The following is a 15,830-nucleotide window of genomic DNA, read 5'->3' as shown; positions in this document are numbered from 1 at the left end:
CTAAGATAAGAATTTCTTTCAAGGATCTTTTTCTAAAAATGATACTTATAAAAATGACATTCTGGTAATCACATTCCAATAATAAACAATGACAGATACTCTGAGGCATGCCTGTACCCTGAACTCTGCAGGGGCAGTTGTCTGAAGCAATAAATGAGGTGAATGTATTCAGGTGTATTCTATGAGCATGGAATACATACCTTATGTTGAATATGTTTAGATCAACATTGTTAGGCTAAGTTTACACACACACCTAGATGTATGCCCCAGTTTGCCTGGCAGAGTTCCAGTTGGTGCCTCTTATCCCCAGGTCCCATCTGGCTAACACCTCCTTTTATTCTCAAAAGTGTCCCAGTTTGAACATTAAAGTATATAGTCATCCTATATAGAAAGCACCTTGCAGACCTAAGGAGGCCGTCCCCAGTTCACCCAACTTCACGGAATTGTGTGTCCCTCAGGCCAAAGAGACAGAGGCTCCTCTGGTTGCTGAATCCTTTCCAGTGGATCTTTCCACAACTCTGTACCCAAATCTTTGAAGCTGCATCAGCACTTGTGCTTATGCTAATAACTGTGTGAACGTGATCATTTGTGTGCAAACCAACAAACCAGAGAGGTTTACGTATGTTACAACAAGTTGTGGAAGACTGCACCTTAGACTCTCGGAAAAATCCTGATACAATGCAATTTAGTAAAGCAATTCTGCAAAGGACCACCACTTTTCAGTCTGGGGGATGGCTGCCTCTCACCTAGCTTGATGGTGGCAACCAAAGGGCAGTTAGTGTTTTTCTTAGGAAGCTAACAGTTGTAGCAAGTGGATACATGGGTGGTTGTAATGGACATCTATTATTTTTGCTTCATTCATTCAATCATTCATCCTCTGGTAATCTCACCCTCAGGTTTCCCTCTGGGGAACCCTTCTGTTCCCAACTCTCAGTCCACGTGGTTCTGCTGAAGCTGACCTAACCTGACCCTGGATGTGGAACGTGGGACCAAGGCCTAAGTCAATTAGTACATTAGATTCCCTGGCTTAGTGATTGATTTAGGGATGGATACATGGCCTGTCAGGAATACTTTGCCAAGGAATTTTGGAAAGAGGTTTAATGCTTAAGAGGATGTGGTGGCTAAAACTGGCATGGCCACTTCGTTACCATGTTACACCTGAATCAGCAAAAGGTGGATCAATATGATCAGAAAGAATCCTGATGCAGCTGCATCTCAAGTCAGAACTACTCTTGGACTTTTTATTTTATTTTTATTTTATTTTATTTTATTTTATTTTATTTTATTTTATTTTATTTTTTTTGAGACAGAGTCTCGCTCTGTGCCCAGGCTGGAGTGCAGCGGTGCGATCTCGGCTCACTGCAAGCTCCACCTCCCAGGTTCACGCCATTCTCCTGCCTCAGCCTCCCGAGTAGCTGGGACTACAGGTGCGGCTACCACGCCCGGCTAATTTTTTTTTTTTGTATTTTCAGTAGAGACGGGGTTTCACCGTGTTAGCCAGGATGGTCTGGATCTCCTGACCTCGTGATCCGCCCACCTTGGCCTCCCAAAGTGCTGGGATTACAGGCATGAGCCACCGCGCCCAGCCTTATTTTTATTTTTTATTTTTATTTTTGGAGACAGAGTTTCACTCTTGTCGCCCAGGCTGGAGAGCAATGGTGTGATCTCAGCTTACTGCAACTTCTGACTCCCAGGTTCAAGCAATTCTCCTGCCTCAGCCTCCCGAGTAGCTGGGATTATAGGCGTGCACCACCATGCCTGGCTAATTTTTTTGGTATTATTAGTAGAGATGGACTTTCACCATGTTGGCCAAGATGGTCTTGAACTCCTGACCTCAGGTGATCTACCCGCCTCAGCCTCCCAAAGTGCTGGGATTATAGGTGTGAGCCACTGTGCCCAGCCAGACTTTTTAGTTTATATGAGCCATTTCTGCTTAAGAGAGGTTGGGTTGGATTTTCTATCACTTATATCCATACACGTCTTAACTGATATAAAAATGAAAACCCTAAATTCTATGCCTTCCTGAACATGGTCAATACGTTTAGTCTGGAAATATTTCAAAGCAAAAAATATCCTTTATCATAGGCACAGAAAAACTTCCATATTGTAACATGATTTTGAGGAACATTATCTTTCTGGAAAGCTTATCATTTGGAAGCTGCAAAATACATCTTTATGTAACAAAATGATTACACTTTTATGGAATTGTTGGCAATGAACTAAATAAATTCTGGATGCCATCTCAAGAAATATCAGTTTTAATTTTAGGGCTGTTATTTTAGCCCATTCTTTTTGAAAATAATTAGGAAGACTAAGAATCTATTGAGACCATTCCTAATTTGTGGAAATAAAACCACAACATCAACATGTAGGTTACTACTTAAGTGTTTTCTCTAACAGAAGTCTGTGTAGGCAAAATAACCCCTTGAGGAGAGTTGGACTTTGAGAACTTTCTAAGGCAGATGAACTAATTTTCTTCTAGGAGAGTGTAGCTCTAATGATTTTAAAGGCCCATGTGGTTGAGCAAACACTGGCCTGGGAATTAGAAAGCCCGAGTTCTAGTGTTAGTTCTGATACTAAATTAACTCATTGATTCTGACCAAGTCCTTTTAACTTTCAAGTACCTCAGTTTCCTGTAAGACAAGAAATTCAGGCGAGGTGTTAAGTATGGTCTCCTCCAGCTTTAAGATTATGATCCACGAGACCAGCCTGGCCAACACGGGGAAACTCTGTCTCTACTAAAAATACAAAAATTAGCCGGGCGTGGTGGTGCGTGCCTGTAGTCCCAGCTACTCGGGAGGCTGAGGCAAGAGAATCACTTGAACCCGGGGGCGGGGAGGTTGCAGTGAGATGAGATCTCACCACAGCACGCCAGCCTAGGCAACAGAGCAAGACTCCATCTGAAAAAGAAAAAAGATTATGATCCAATAATACAGGCATGGCCGATTTACTGTATCTTCATAAACAGGAAGGTTTCATTATATAAGTAATAGATAAAATAGAGAAGTTATTTTATTTTTTATATTTTTTGAGGAGTCTTACTGTCACCCAGGCTGGAGCGCAGTGGCGGATCTCTGCTCATTGCAACCTCTGCCTTCCGTGTTCAAGCGATTCTCCTGCCTCATCCTCCCAAGTGGCTGGGATTACAGGTGCCTATCACCACACCCGGCTAATTTTTTTGTATTTCTAGTAGAGATGGAATTTCACCATGTTGGTCAGGCTGGTCTTGAACTCTTACCTCAGTTGATCTGCCTGCCTCGGCCTCCCAAAATGCTGGGATTACAGGTGTGAGCCACCGTGCCAGGCCATGAAATAATCTTAAAAAGTGGCATTTATTTCGTTTTGCCTTATATTCATGTATAAACCTTGGTTTCCATATTGGGCTGTTAGTAAAAATAAGACAAAAATAAAACAAGGAAAAATCAATGTCATGAAGAACTAAAACTAAACCTAAAGCATGATGTTTATCTATACATTACTCAATAGGCACTTGTTATTGGGCTACGAATGTGAATGTGACATGGTCCTCGTCCTCAGTAACTTCCCTGTGTAATAGTGGCGGCAGGTAAACTACAGGTCAACTAAAACTAAGCCTAAAGCATGATGTTTATCTATACGTTACTCAACAGGCACTTGTTATTGGGCTACAAAAGTGACATGGTCCTGTCCTCAGTAAGTTCCCTGTGTGATAGTGGCGGCAGGTAAACTATAGGTCACTTTTCTCACAAAAGCGAGAATACAGGTTCCTAGACTACAAGAGGAATGTTTAAGTTGGATAAATAATTTAGAGCTGGCCCTTTAAGGGATAATTTAAAGGATGGATGGAGAATTCTAGGCAGAGGGATTAACAGGTATTGAGTCCCTATATTAATTACTATAAAAGTAAATCAAAAGAGATTATTTGTTAAATGAACCTATGCAAGTAAATTCAGATTTTTCTCCCTGGTGGATTTGCTCAGTTTGAGTTGAGGTAATGAGAGCTAACATTGATTCAGTGCCTGCTATGTTTTGCAGTGTTAGGTACTTTACATGTTATCTCATTTAATACCTCCTTAAACCTCATTTACAACTAAAATTAAATGACAGCTACGAGCTAGGAAATGGCAAAGTTAGGATTCCAAATCTGGACTAGCTGTCCACAAAAGCCCTTGCTCTTGCCGTAATGATGCCACTTATTTCAAAGAATTCAAAATTTTCTTCACAGCTTTAAAAATGCATAGATTCTGAAGCCTCTCACTTCCAATTAGTTGCCTACCCAGAAAGTCATTTCCTCCACTTGCGCTCATCACCCCTCCTTAGCGCTCCTTTCGATTACTGTAATTTTTTTTTCTTTGACCTCACCTTTCCTCGGATGGATTAGTCTTTCCCAAATTTGTTAATCCTAAGAATTCAGGAGCTTCTTAAAATGCAGGTTCCCAGGCTATGCTCCAGGACATCGATTAAGAATTGGATCGAGGCCTAGAATCTGTGTTTTTAACAAGCATTTGACTCAAGGGCATCAAATTGGAGGAAGCACTGAGTTAGCGGACTACCTTAATTTATGTATCCATTTTTTAGTCTCTTCTTCCAACCCATTCGCTCCACCCCACCCCCAGTCCGGTTTTCCGTTTTTTCCTCATGGTCCCTGAAGACTTCCGTATCATTTCACATTGTTTTATTTGTGGCACTGTGCTGCAGTACCTGGGCCCACAGCAGGCGCCCAATATTTACTGATAAATCCAACCCACAAGGTACTTCCTATTACTACCCTTCAATTTGAAACTGAGAATAAAACAGAAGTCGCCAAGTTGGGGTAGCTGGTAACATCAGTATTTCCTATTTAATCCAGAAAGCACTGCTTCAACGCCCACTGCGTGCAAGCTTCCACTTTCGGGCCAGCAGTCCTCTCCCAAAGCCTGTTCTTTCCAAGTGTGCAGCCGCCATGCAGGCCACGCCACGCTCCTAGGTCACCGCCATCACCGACTCTCCACATTAAACAGAGAAGCAGAGGAGCGCGCCTTTTTCTCCAAAATGGCTGAGCAGGGTCACGTGGGCTCGGGGGCGGGGTTGGTGCGCTCGCCGAACAGGGCGGCGGGTCACGTGGCTCAGACGCGGGCGGTAGCCATGGGGGCGTGGCCGTCACACGGCCCGATGCGCCTGGGCAGCGCCTCTTCGGGGGCCACGCCCCTCGGGCCCTGGGGGCCTAGCGCACGGCGGTGGGGTGGAGCCAGCCTCGTGACCTTTTACCCCAGCATGGCTGCGCCCGTGGGACCGGTGAAGTTCTGGCGACCCGGTAAGGCCTTTGGTGGAACGCTGGGCAGATGCGGCGGCCTGACTTCGGTCTTGGCGCCGTGACCGGCGCCCTGGGGCCAGCAGACCTGCTCGCAGGCCTGACCTCGGCGAGCTGGGCGCTGCCGCCTCTGTTCGGGTGGGGACTCTGGCTCAGGCGCCCCAGTGGTCCCAAGGGATTCGGGGGTGCTCCCCGAGCGTGAGCAGAAACTCTGTGTGACCTTGTTAAAGTGGTCCAGCCTCCTCGGGCCTCGTCTTCCTCGCTACTGATGCTTGTCCTGCCCACCCCGCGAGATGGGGAATACTAAAGCTCCCCCTCGTGTCTCGTTACCGCGCTGGGATTGCGTTGGGGCCCGACAGACAATGCTGCTCGCTGCTCAGGGCTTGCAAGCCCAAGTTATGGAGTCAGACTGTCCGGATTCGAATTTTCTTCTCTGCCTTGTAGTAGTAGGGTGACCTTGGGCGAGTAACTTAACGCCTCTGAGCCATGACCTCTTTACCTGTAAAGTGGGCAGAACAATAACTTCCATCCTGTGGGCTTAGAAGACCAGCACAACGCGTTGTCAGACTTAGAATAAATGCTCAAAAAAAGGGAGAGTGTGTTATTTTCTTGTAGGATAATTGTCCACTCCGAATGTCTACTAGAAAAGGGAACACTCCTTCATATTGGCTGCCAGCCACTTCCTGTCTTACAAACTAACACGAATCACAATCACAAAATGCTTTGCTTGTTTTGTCTTGATATTTACTCATTAATCAGGTTTTTATTGAATGTGTATATGCCAGACCATACTAGATGCATTACTTCCTCTCTGCAGTCAGTTTCTTGTAAAAAACAAAAGTTTTTCAATTATATATAGCTACCAGCTTGATTTTTTTACACCACCTGCACCCCTGCAGGTCTGGATGTGCAAAGTATATTGCAGCAAAAATGAAATGACACCAAGAATGTAATATAAGCAAAGCTTTTAATTTTTCAGTGGTTCCCTGAAATTCTGACCATGCATATGTTGATGTGAGAGATAAACCCAAGCAAGAGATGTGTTTAATGCTTTTTAAAAATTTGTAGTTTGTCACTTGACAGTTTTATGATTCAGCGTTTCAAGTCATCAGCCAATTATCCATCCTGAGTTTTACTTGCATCCAAAAACTAGGAACTTACTAAGTAATGAATACTTTTAATTTGTTCACACTTTTAGTAACAGGTGAAAGTGTTAGGTATAGTAAAGAACTGAATGAACTGTTTGAAATCAGACCAGAGTACTATTTTGGCTAAAGAACGTGGAATTACTATAAGAGTTCTATTTCATTATTTAGTTCATCCATTGAGGGTACACTTATTGAAAACCTAATCCTGTGTTCAGGAGACAAATATAGATGCTCAGGGCTCTGCTCTCAAGTTTCGCTCTCTCTCTTAATTGAATATAAAGTAAGATTTTACAATGAGGCAGAGTAAGGTGGTGGTAAAGATGAGCTCTAGAGTCAGACTGCAGTGCCCATTGTGTCTGCCACTTACTAAGTTGATGACTTGATAGTCTCTTAAATTCTTAAAGTCTCAGTTACTCCATCCGTAAATTGGGTGTAATACCTACCCAAAGTGTTGTTGTGAGGATTAAATGAAAATAACACACAAAAGGATCTTGGCACTAGATAGGTTACTATTATAATTATATGGAAGTATGGAAGAGAGAGGGAAAGTTGAATGTATGGATAAGAAATACTTCATTAAGGTGGTATTTTTGGAGTGAACATTAAAGGATGAAAGAGGTTTTGTTTCATAGAGAAATGGAACTCAAAGCAAAGGGTGCAGCATGAACAAAGGCAGAATGGAATTTGTGCCTTTAGAATGTCCAGAAAGCCAAAATAACAGAGCAGTGTGATGGTGTTAAGTGCTAGGGTATATTTTGGGGTATGACAGGAGATGAAGCTAGAAAAGTAGGTAGGGGCCTCATTGTGAAAGGTCTTCATGACAAGTTAAAACATTTAGACTTCACTGTTTTTTTCTTTTCTTTTCTTTTCTTTTCTTTTCTTTTCTTTTCTTTTCTTTTCTTTTCTTTTCTTTTCTTTCTTTATTTCTTTTTTTTGAGACGGAGTCTGGCTCAGCCATCCAGGCTGGAGTGCAGTGGCATAATCTTGGCTCACTGCAACTTCCACCACCTGGGTTCAAGCGATTCTCTGCCTCAGCCTCCTGAGTAGCTGGGACTACAGGTGTGTGCCACCACACCTAGCTAATTTTTGTATTTTTAGTAGAGACAGAGTTTCACCATGTTGGCCAGGATGGTCTCGATCTCTTGACCCGGTGATCCACCCACCTCGGCCTCCCAAAGTGTTGGGATTATAGGCATGAGCCACCGGCCCGGCCCGACTTCACTGTTTTTAAGCAGGGACAAATCAGGTTTACTTTAGAAAGATAACAGAGAAGGTACTACTGAAATCCAGGAGGGATGTTAAAAACCTTAATTTGGCTGGGCGTGGTGGCTCAGGCATGTAATCCCAGCGCTTTGGGAGGCCGAGGCGGGCGGATCATGAGGTCAGGAGATCGATACCATCCTGGCTAACATGGTGAAACCCCGTCTCTACTACAAATACAAAAAAATGAGCCCGGGTTTTCCCAGCTACTTGGGAGGCTGAGGCAGGAGAATGGCATGAACCTGGGAGGCAGAGCTTGCAGTGAGCTGAGATCATGCCACTGCACTCCAGCCTGGGCGACAGAGCAAGACTCCGTCTCAAAAAAAAAAAAAAAAATTTAAAAAAAACCACCTTAATTCTGACCTGGGAGCTTAGAGTAGGGGCCTGTTGGAGAGACATTTTAGAGGAAGATGTGAGAGAAGATGAAGTCAATAATGACTCAGATTTCTGGGTTGGGTGACTGTCTAGGTTAGTGATTCTCTAATTTTGCTTTGTAGTTGAATCACTTGGGAAGCTCTGAAAAGTCCTGATGTCCAGTTGCACCCCACACCAATAAATTAGAACTTTGGAGGGCTAAGAGGCAGGCATCAGTGTTTTTTAAAGTCTCTAAGGAATTCCAGCATGCATTAAAATTTGGGAACCATTGGTCTAGGTAAATTGTGTTGTTATTAGTTGACATGGAAATAGCTTTAGTACACAGTTATTGGGCCCTTAACACTTTCATTTATACATCTTATTAAACAGTCACAGTATCTCTGTGATGACAATAATACTCTTATTTTAGTGAGGAAATTCAAGATATGAAGTAGGTTGTGGGAAGTGCAAGGCGAAAGTCAGGGAGGTGGTTGAAGCTGGATATAAAGCTAGACATTGGAATCATGAACATATCCTGTAGGCCTGAGCCCGTGACTCCTAGTCACAGAGTGTGCAGAGGGTGCATGCACTGGATAGATGTGTACGGTGGAGATCTACAGTAGAGCTTACGTATGCTTTCTAAAATAGGGAGCTGTACTCGGGTTCACCTAATTGTTATCATATGGGTTCAGAGTTGCCCAATCTTTTTTTTTCCTAAGAAGCCTGATACCCAGATCTGAATGGGAAAATGTTATGTGTTGTTTTAAATGAACGATTTAAAACATTGTAACAATAGCATGTCCAGGGACCTTAAGTGTGGTCTCTACCTTAGGAGTGTGACTTAAGGGCGTTGTATGACTGGCCTGAGAGTTTTCTACAAAAATCTTTTACTTAATTTGCAAGTACATGTGGATCAGAAGGGCCTGCCCATTTTCGTTTGCCCATTTGATAAATATTTCATGATTGTTGACCATGTGCTTGACAGAAACTTTACAACAATAGCTTTTAAGCTTTTTTTGACTTGACCCACAGTAAGGAATATATTGTGTTGTGATCTAGCACACATATACAACCAAAAAAAGTTGTTCATAAACAGTATTCCTTTCTGGAATGTGCTGTGATGCTTTCTATTCTATTTCATTATTTAAAAAGTGCTGGTATGACATACTATGTTGATTTCATAACCCACTAATGGGTTACCATTCAAATTTTTAAAAACCGAGTTAAAGGGAATGTGGGATTGGGGATATCAGCCTTGTTAAGATAGAGAAATGAAGATGTTCATAGTTTGCAAAAGTTATAAAGGTGTTGCTCCCTTAAGCATAGAGCATACTCTCAAGGAAAGATCAATCATAGGCAGCCACGGAGAGGTGTTTATAGAGGGAAAGCAGCCCTGATGTTCTGGTTTGGTTGAAGGAAGTCTTTTATGAGGAGAAGATACATTGTTTATCAGCTGACATAGCTGTTCTTATAAAAGAGCTGGGCTGGGCACGATGGCTCACGCCTGTAATACACTAGCACTTTGGGAGGCTGAGGTGGGTGGATCACCTGAGGTTGGGAGTTTGAGAGCAGCCTGGCTAATATGGTGAGGCCCTGTCTCTACTAAAATTACAAAATTAGCTGGGCGTTGTGGTGCGTACCTGTAATCCCAGCTACTCGGGATACCCAGGCAGGAGAATCGCTTGAACCCTGAAGGCGGAAGTTGCAGTGAGCTGGCATCTTGCCATTCCACTCCAGCCTGAGCGACAAAGACTCCATCTCAAAAAAAAAGAGCTTCTAACAGAAGAGATGGATTGGGCTGTAGGTTAGAGACAAGGGAGGAATGTAGTAGTACAAAAGACACGTTGAAATATTAAATATTCCAGAGAGGATATGAAGGTTTAAAACATGGTATGAAAAGGCAGGAATTCAGCACAAAAACACAGCAGAGGAGCATAAGGTATTCTTTGTAATTGTTTTCTTGGGTAACAATTACAAGGAATTATTAAGATGTAGTGACAAGAAGGGAAGAAAAGAAAGGAAAGGAAGCCCGCCTTTTTGAGGACAGGCATTGTTCCAGATCCTGTTCCATCTTTTCTCTTGTTGAAAGGAAGGTCAACATTTTGGCAAAAGCAACATAACTGTCTCACTTACCTGATTTTTGGCAGTCTTGAACCTCTGAAACACAACCGTGTTCCTGGAAGTAAATGGAAGAGGGTCAGAGATCTAAAGGGTTAGTGATTCTAAACTTAGCTCTAGGGAGTCTATGGACCCCCAGAATTTTATGTTCTGGTAAATTCTGGTGTGTTTTTTAGGAGAGGGAGTTCATAGCCTTTATCAGATTGTTGAAGCAATCTGAGAACCCTAAAAAGTGTAAAAGTAAGTCACTGAGCTGAGTATTCTTGTTACAAAGCTCCTGTGTTTTCACATAGCATCACAGATTCTGAGTTCAGAAGACCTAGGAAATGATAGTTATTGGTTATTGTCACTGTAGCGCCCCAGCAGGAGGCTGTATAGCATGTGTTTGATCTAGGGAGGATTTTTATTCATTTACAAGGCAGCATACTCCAGTGCTGAACGGTGTGACCTTTTAGAAATTTCTTCCTTACATTGAGTTGAATTCTGAACCCTGTGTCATTTACTTATTACTCCTAGTTCTGTCCTAGGGTTACAGCAGCAAATCAGCATGAAAAGTTATAGAAGCTGATCACACAATTTAAACTTAGGTTTCTCCTGATTTTTTTTTTGTTTGAGCTAAAACTGTATGGAACCTTCAACAGGTTTTCAGGATGGGATATGGCTTCCCTGTTCTTCACTGTCATGAGCACCGGTTTGTCATTGTTCTTAGCAAGAAGCTGGGGTGAAGATCTCTTGTTTAATCTGCCCAGCATGGCAGTTTCTGGGAATAGCATTTCCCATCTCTCCACTCCCAATTCCATGGTTGCAATGGAGACTGTCATTTACCGCATCACATTCCACTGGCCACGGTTGATTGTATTGGCGTGGGGATTGGACCTAAGCTGGGAGAAGTCAGTCCCTGCCTGTCCAGTGTAAAAGAACCTCCCCCACCCCCCATTACAACACATACCTGGGACTCCCAGTCCCCCTTATGGTGTCTTTATTTCTCTCCATAGCACTTATGACCACTTCATGCACTAAGTTACCTTCCACGGAGAGGAAGAATTAAAAAAGCAAGTGAGCTCCGTGAGGGTAGGACTGGCATCTGTATTGTTCACTGTAGTGTTTCCAGTGCTTAGAGCAGTGCCTGGCGTGGAGTGGGCCCTCGGTCCGGCCTTGCTGGTCCTTGCTGGATGAATGATGGATGCTTGGTAGAGGAGTTGTAAGCGTGAACCCTGGCACTGCCGGCAGCCGTGTTTCCAGCTCCTGTAGAGTAGCCAACCTAAGGGGCTGGAAGGAACCTGCAAGAGGTGCCAAGATGAGAGAAGGAGAAAGCCATGGCTGCTTTGAGTGCCCAGTTTCTGTCATCTCTGAGCCTTATTGCCATCCTACAGTAACAGGATTCATCCTTTTACCTCAGCTAATTCCCACTGGGTTTCTTTCACTTCCGTTAAGAATTCAGTAATAACATGGACATGGAGGCAAGAACTAAAGACACTGTGCTCTGTAATATACAGTTCTGAGTGGCCAGTTTGGAGCCCAGTGGGACTGCTATCTCATTTCTTTTTTCTTTTTTTTTGGAGAGAGAGTCTTGCTCTGTCGCCCAGACGAGTGCAGTGGCGCGATCTTGGCTCACTGCAACCTCTGACTCCTGGATTCAAGCAATTCTCCTGCCTCAGCCTCCCAAGTAGCTGGGACTACAGGCACACACCCCCATGCCTGGCTAATTTTTTGTATTTTAGTACCGGTGGGGTTTCACCTTGTTGCCCAGACTGGTCTCGAACCCCTGAGCTCAGGCAATCCGCCTGCCTCGGTCTCCCAAAGTGCTAGGATTACAGGCATGAGCCACTGCACCTGACCCCATCTTGTTTGTTTTTGATACTATAGTGAAGCTTTTAGGGAAGATTTTTGGTTCCTCATAGGCACTTTTCTAGATACTTTCATAAAGTTAAAGTTGAATACCTTCGAGTGGTTTGAGATAAAAAGTATTGCTTCTCTTGTATATCTTCCTCTTCAAAAGTTTGTAACCTTAACACCTTTTTCTGTTCGTTGTATCAGAGAATCTGAAAAAAACATTTCTGCTGCAGGTACAGAGGGGCCAGGTGTAAGCATCTCTGAAGAGAGACAAAGTCTGACTGAAAACTCTTGGACAACAGTTGTTTACAACCCTTATGCTGCCCTTTCCATAGAGCAGCAGAGGCAGAAGCTGCCAGTATTCAAGGTACGTCAAATAATCGTGTTCGATCTGTGGGCTTGAATCGTGTGTCTGCATTAGCTTTATGCTCACCACTGAAGGGAATGATGTCCTCTTTCTAGAACAGAGTGAGCTCAGAGAAACCCTTATCGTAAGGGATGATTTCATACTATGTAATTTTTAGTTAACCGTATAAATCTTGAGAGTTCTTAAGATTTTTTCAGTTGCATCGTACATACTGGAAAACTGGAAGAATTAGAATGACTTTTTTTCCCCCCTTTATTTCTTTCAATTACGGACAATTTCAGACATACAGAAAAGTAGAGAAAATAGCAGTTACTTTCTATATAGCAGATTACCAACATATGGCCAACTTTTGCTTTATTTTTGAAGATACTCCTTTAAACAAGTTTACTTGGGAATATGAGGTTGTTTCTGCTGAAGACATCAGTTAATACTCTGACTTCCTCAGACAGTGACAGGATTTTGGTATGGTTAGTACTTACCAAGTGCACATCCAGACACTCGGTTTTATTAGTGCTCATGAAATAGATGCGTGCTCAGCTACAGGAGACCAAAGTGCAAACTAGAATTCATTCAGAACGTGTTCATTTATGGCTAGCGATAGTTCTCCACTACAGATGGACACAGTTGATATATACACTTTCTTCCTGTTGGCACATCCACGTAGGAGGTCCAATTGTAATCTGGAAGTACAGAGCCAAGACAGGTTACAGAAATGTCATACAGCCCCTGATGAGGGGTGAATTCTCCCTGCTCCACAGGATGCCTCTGGAATGACCTGAGTAGGTGTGGCCGCCAGCACCTGTGTCTGTTTCTTTCTCCTGGATGTTGCTGGGTGAAAGTTGCCATGTTCTCTCTCTCTCTGTCTCTTTCTATCTCTATCTCTCTCTCTGTCTGTCAGGAAATCAGACAGGGTCTTCCTATGTTGCTCAGACTGGTCACGAACCCCTGGGCTCAAGCAGTTCTCCTGCGTCGGCCTCCCAAAGTGCTGGGATTACAGATGTGAGCAGCCAAAAGGTGCCAAGTTCTTATACTCAGGGGGTTCTTTTGGCTAGACTGTCCTGATAATTCCTCTTCTATTAATGTGTTTTTTCTCCAAATAGATAGGCAACAGCAGCCTTCTTAGTTTAGCCAGATTGCCTTACTTGGAAATTTATGTGGCTCCCAATATTTTAGTCACATGTGAACTGACTGTCTCTGGGTTTCTTCCTCAAGTGACTAACTCATTCACTACGTATGAATGTTAGCAGGTCTGACTCTCAGGAGATGAGATGGTAGGTTCAGTATTGCTTTCTCACCACTGAGGGACACAGTTTAAGCTGTGATGAAGGGTCTGGACTCTGGAGCTAGACTTCAGGGTTCACACCCAAGCTTCACCATTTATGTGCTTGGTGAAGCACTTCTCCATTCTGAGCTGCTTTTCCTTATCTGTGATGTGGGACTAACAGGAGCACCTACCTCATAGGACTGTTATGAGGACCAGATGAGATCATTCATGCAGAGCATTTAGCAAGATACCTGACATGTAATAAATGCTCAAGTACAAGGGAAATTACTGTTTATTAATTTTGGCCTTTTCTTGACTGTTCTTTGTCTCCCAACTGTACTTAAAAGATAACATAAATGAAACAGCAAATGAGAAAAAAAGAAAAGCAACAAGGAGTTGAGAAATGTTGATAAAATTGAAATGGTAAGAAGAAGGGTATATGTTATTGATATAAAGCGAAGTAGAGTTTAAGTACAGTTGAGATCTTATAAGATGTTAAAGATAAATCTAGTACTAAACAAGTAGATACGTGTTTGCCCTTAAAAAAATGCAATTACTGGTGTATTAGTCACACTGTTCTACATCTTACTTCCTTTTCTTAACATATCTTATAGATCATCTCATATCAGTACAAATAGATATTTCCTCTTCTTTTTTTTTTTTTTTTTTTTGACGGAGTCTCGCGCTGTGTCACCCAGGCTGGAGTGCAGTGGCGCGATCTCGGCTCACTGCAAGCTCCGCCTCCCAGGTTCAGGCCATTCTCCTGCCTCAGCCTCCGAGTAGCTGGGACTACAGGNTTTTTTTTTTTTTTTTTTTTTTTTTTGAGACGGAGTCTCGCGCTGTGTCACCCAGGCTGGAGTGCAGTGGCGCGATCTCGGCTCACTGCAAGCTCCGCCTCCCAGGTTCAGGCCATTCTCCTGCCTCAGCCTCCGAGTAGCTGGGACTACAGGCGCCCGCCACCACGCCCGGCTAGTTTTTTGTATTTTTAGTAGAGACGGGGTTTCACCATGTTAGCCAGGATGGTCTCGATCTCCTGACCTCGTGATCCGCCCGCCTCGGCCTCCCAAAGTGCTGGGATTACAGGCTTGAGCCACCGCGCCCGGCCTATTTCCTCTTCTTAATAACTGCAAATTACTCCATTATTGGAGTATTTTATAACTGATTTAATCAAACTTTGTTGATCAGCATTTAGGCTGTTTGAATTTTTGGCTATTATAAACAACTCTGCAGTGAGTATGCATGTATTTATGTCTTTGTACACATGTAGTATGTAGTAGTATGTCTATAATTTCTTTTCTTATTTTTTTGAGACAGTGTCTTATTCTGTTGCTCAGGCTGGAGTGCAGTGGCATGATGTCTGCTCACTGCAGCCTTCCCCCACCGGGTTCAAGCGATTCTTCTGCCTCAGCATCCCAAGTAGCTGGGATTACAGGCACTTGCCACCGTGCCCAGCTAATTTTTGTATTTTTAGTAGAGACGGGGTTTCACCATTTTGGCCAGGCTGGTCTTGAACTCCTGACCTTGTGATCTACCCCGCTTGGCCTCCCAAAGTGCTGGGATTACAGGCATGAGCCACCCCGCCCGGCCTATAATTTCTTATAAGTGAAAATGTTAAAGGGTGTCTGCATGTATTTTGGTGTTACACTTGATTGCAGTTGTATTCGCTCATGCTGAGAGGAACAGTACCTGAGAGTTAGAAACACATTTTGATAGTTCTATTTAAAATTTACTTTCCTTTGAAAACAGCTCATTTCGTAATGTTTCAATATCGTTGTTGTTTAGGTCTTTTGAGACAATGTATGGCTTTTTACAAGGTGTGTTATTCTTTTTCAGCTTAGGAATCATATTTTATACTTGATAGAAAATTATCAGACAGTGGTGATTGTTGGTGAAACGGGATGTGGGAAGAGCACACAGATTCCTCAGGTGAGTACATATTTAATATGTGTCTTTACACTTCGATTTGGCTGGAAGGATTTTGTAACTTGAGAACTCTTTTTACTATCACTTACATTTTTAAGATCTCCTCTCAGGAAATGTTCACTTCAACTAGATTTTTTTTTTTTTTTTTTGAGACGGAGTCTCGCTCTGTCGCCCAGGCTGGAGTGCAGTGGCGTGATCTCAGCTCACTGCAAGCTCCGCCTCCCGGGTTTACGCCATTCTCCTGCCTCAGCCTCCCAAATAGCTGGGACTACAGGCGCCCGCCACCTCGCCTGG

General features: G+C 43.3%; 1 protein-coding gene across 2 annotated transcripts in view; it reads left to right on the top strand.

Annotated features, from left to right (window-relative positions):
• The first annotated feature begins 5,208 nt into the window (after nt 1–5,208).
• The window catches only part of DHX35 (DEAH-box helicase 35), a 78,459-nt gene continuing 67,837 nt past the window's right edge, over nt 5,209–15,830 (top strand). The window contains exons 1-3 of one of the 2 annotated variants that reach the window (XM_025398989.1): nt 5,209–5,272; nt 12,216–12,349; nt 15,447–15,539. In XM_025398989.1, the coding sequence (XP_025254774.1) occupies nt 5,233–5,272; nt 12,216–12,349; nt 15,447–15,539 (267 nt within the window). In that variant the 5' untranslated portion in view covers nt 5,209–5,232. The remainder of the gene's footprint in view (nt 5,273–12,215; nt 12,350–15,446; nt 15,540–15,830) is intronic. The other variant, XM_025398990.1, reaches the window with a different exon arrangement.

Source organism: Theropithecus gelada, chromosome 10, assembly GCF_003255815.1.
Source record: "Theropithecus gelada isolate Dixy chromosome 10, Tgel_1.0, whole genome shotgun sequence".
In the NCBI taxonomy this organism is placed as follows: domain Eukaryota; kingdom Metazoa; phylum Chordata; class Mammalia; order Primates; family Cercopithecidae; genus Theropithecus; species Theropithecus gelada.
Note: the sequence above shows the minus strand (reverse complement) of the source record. Positions and strands in the feature narration are given on the sequence as shown.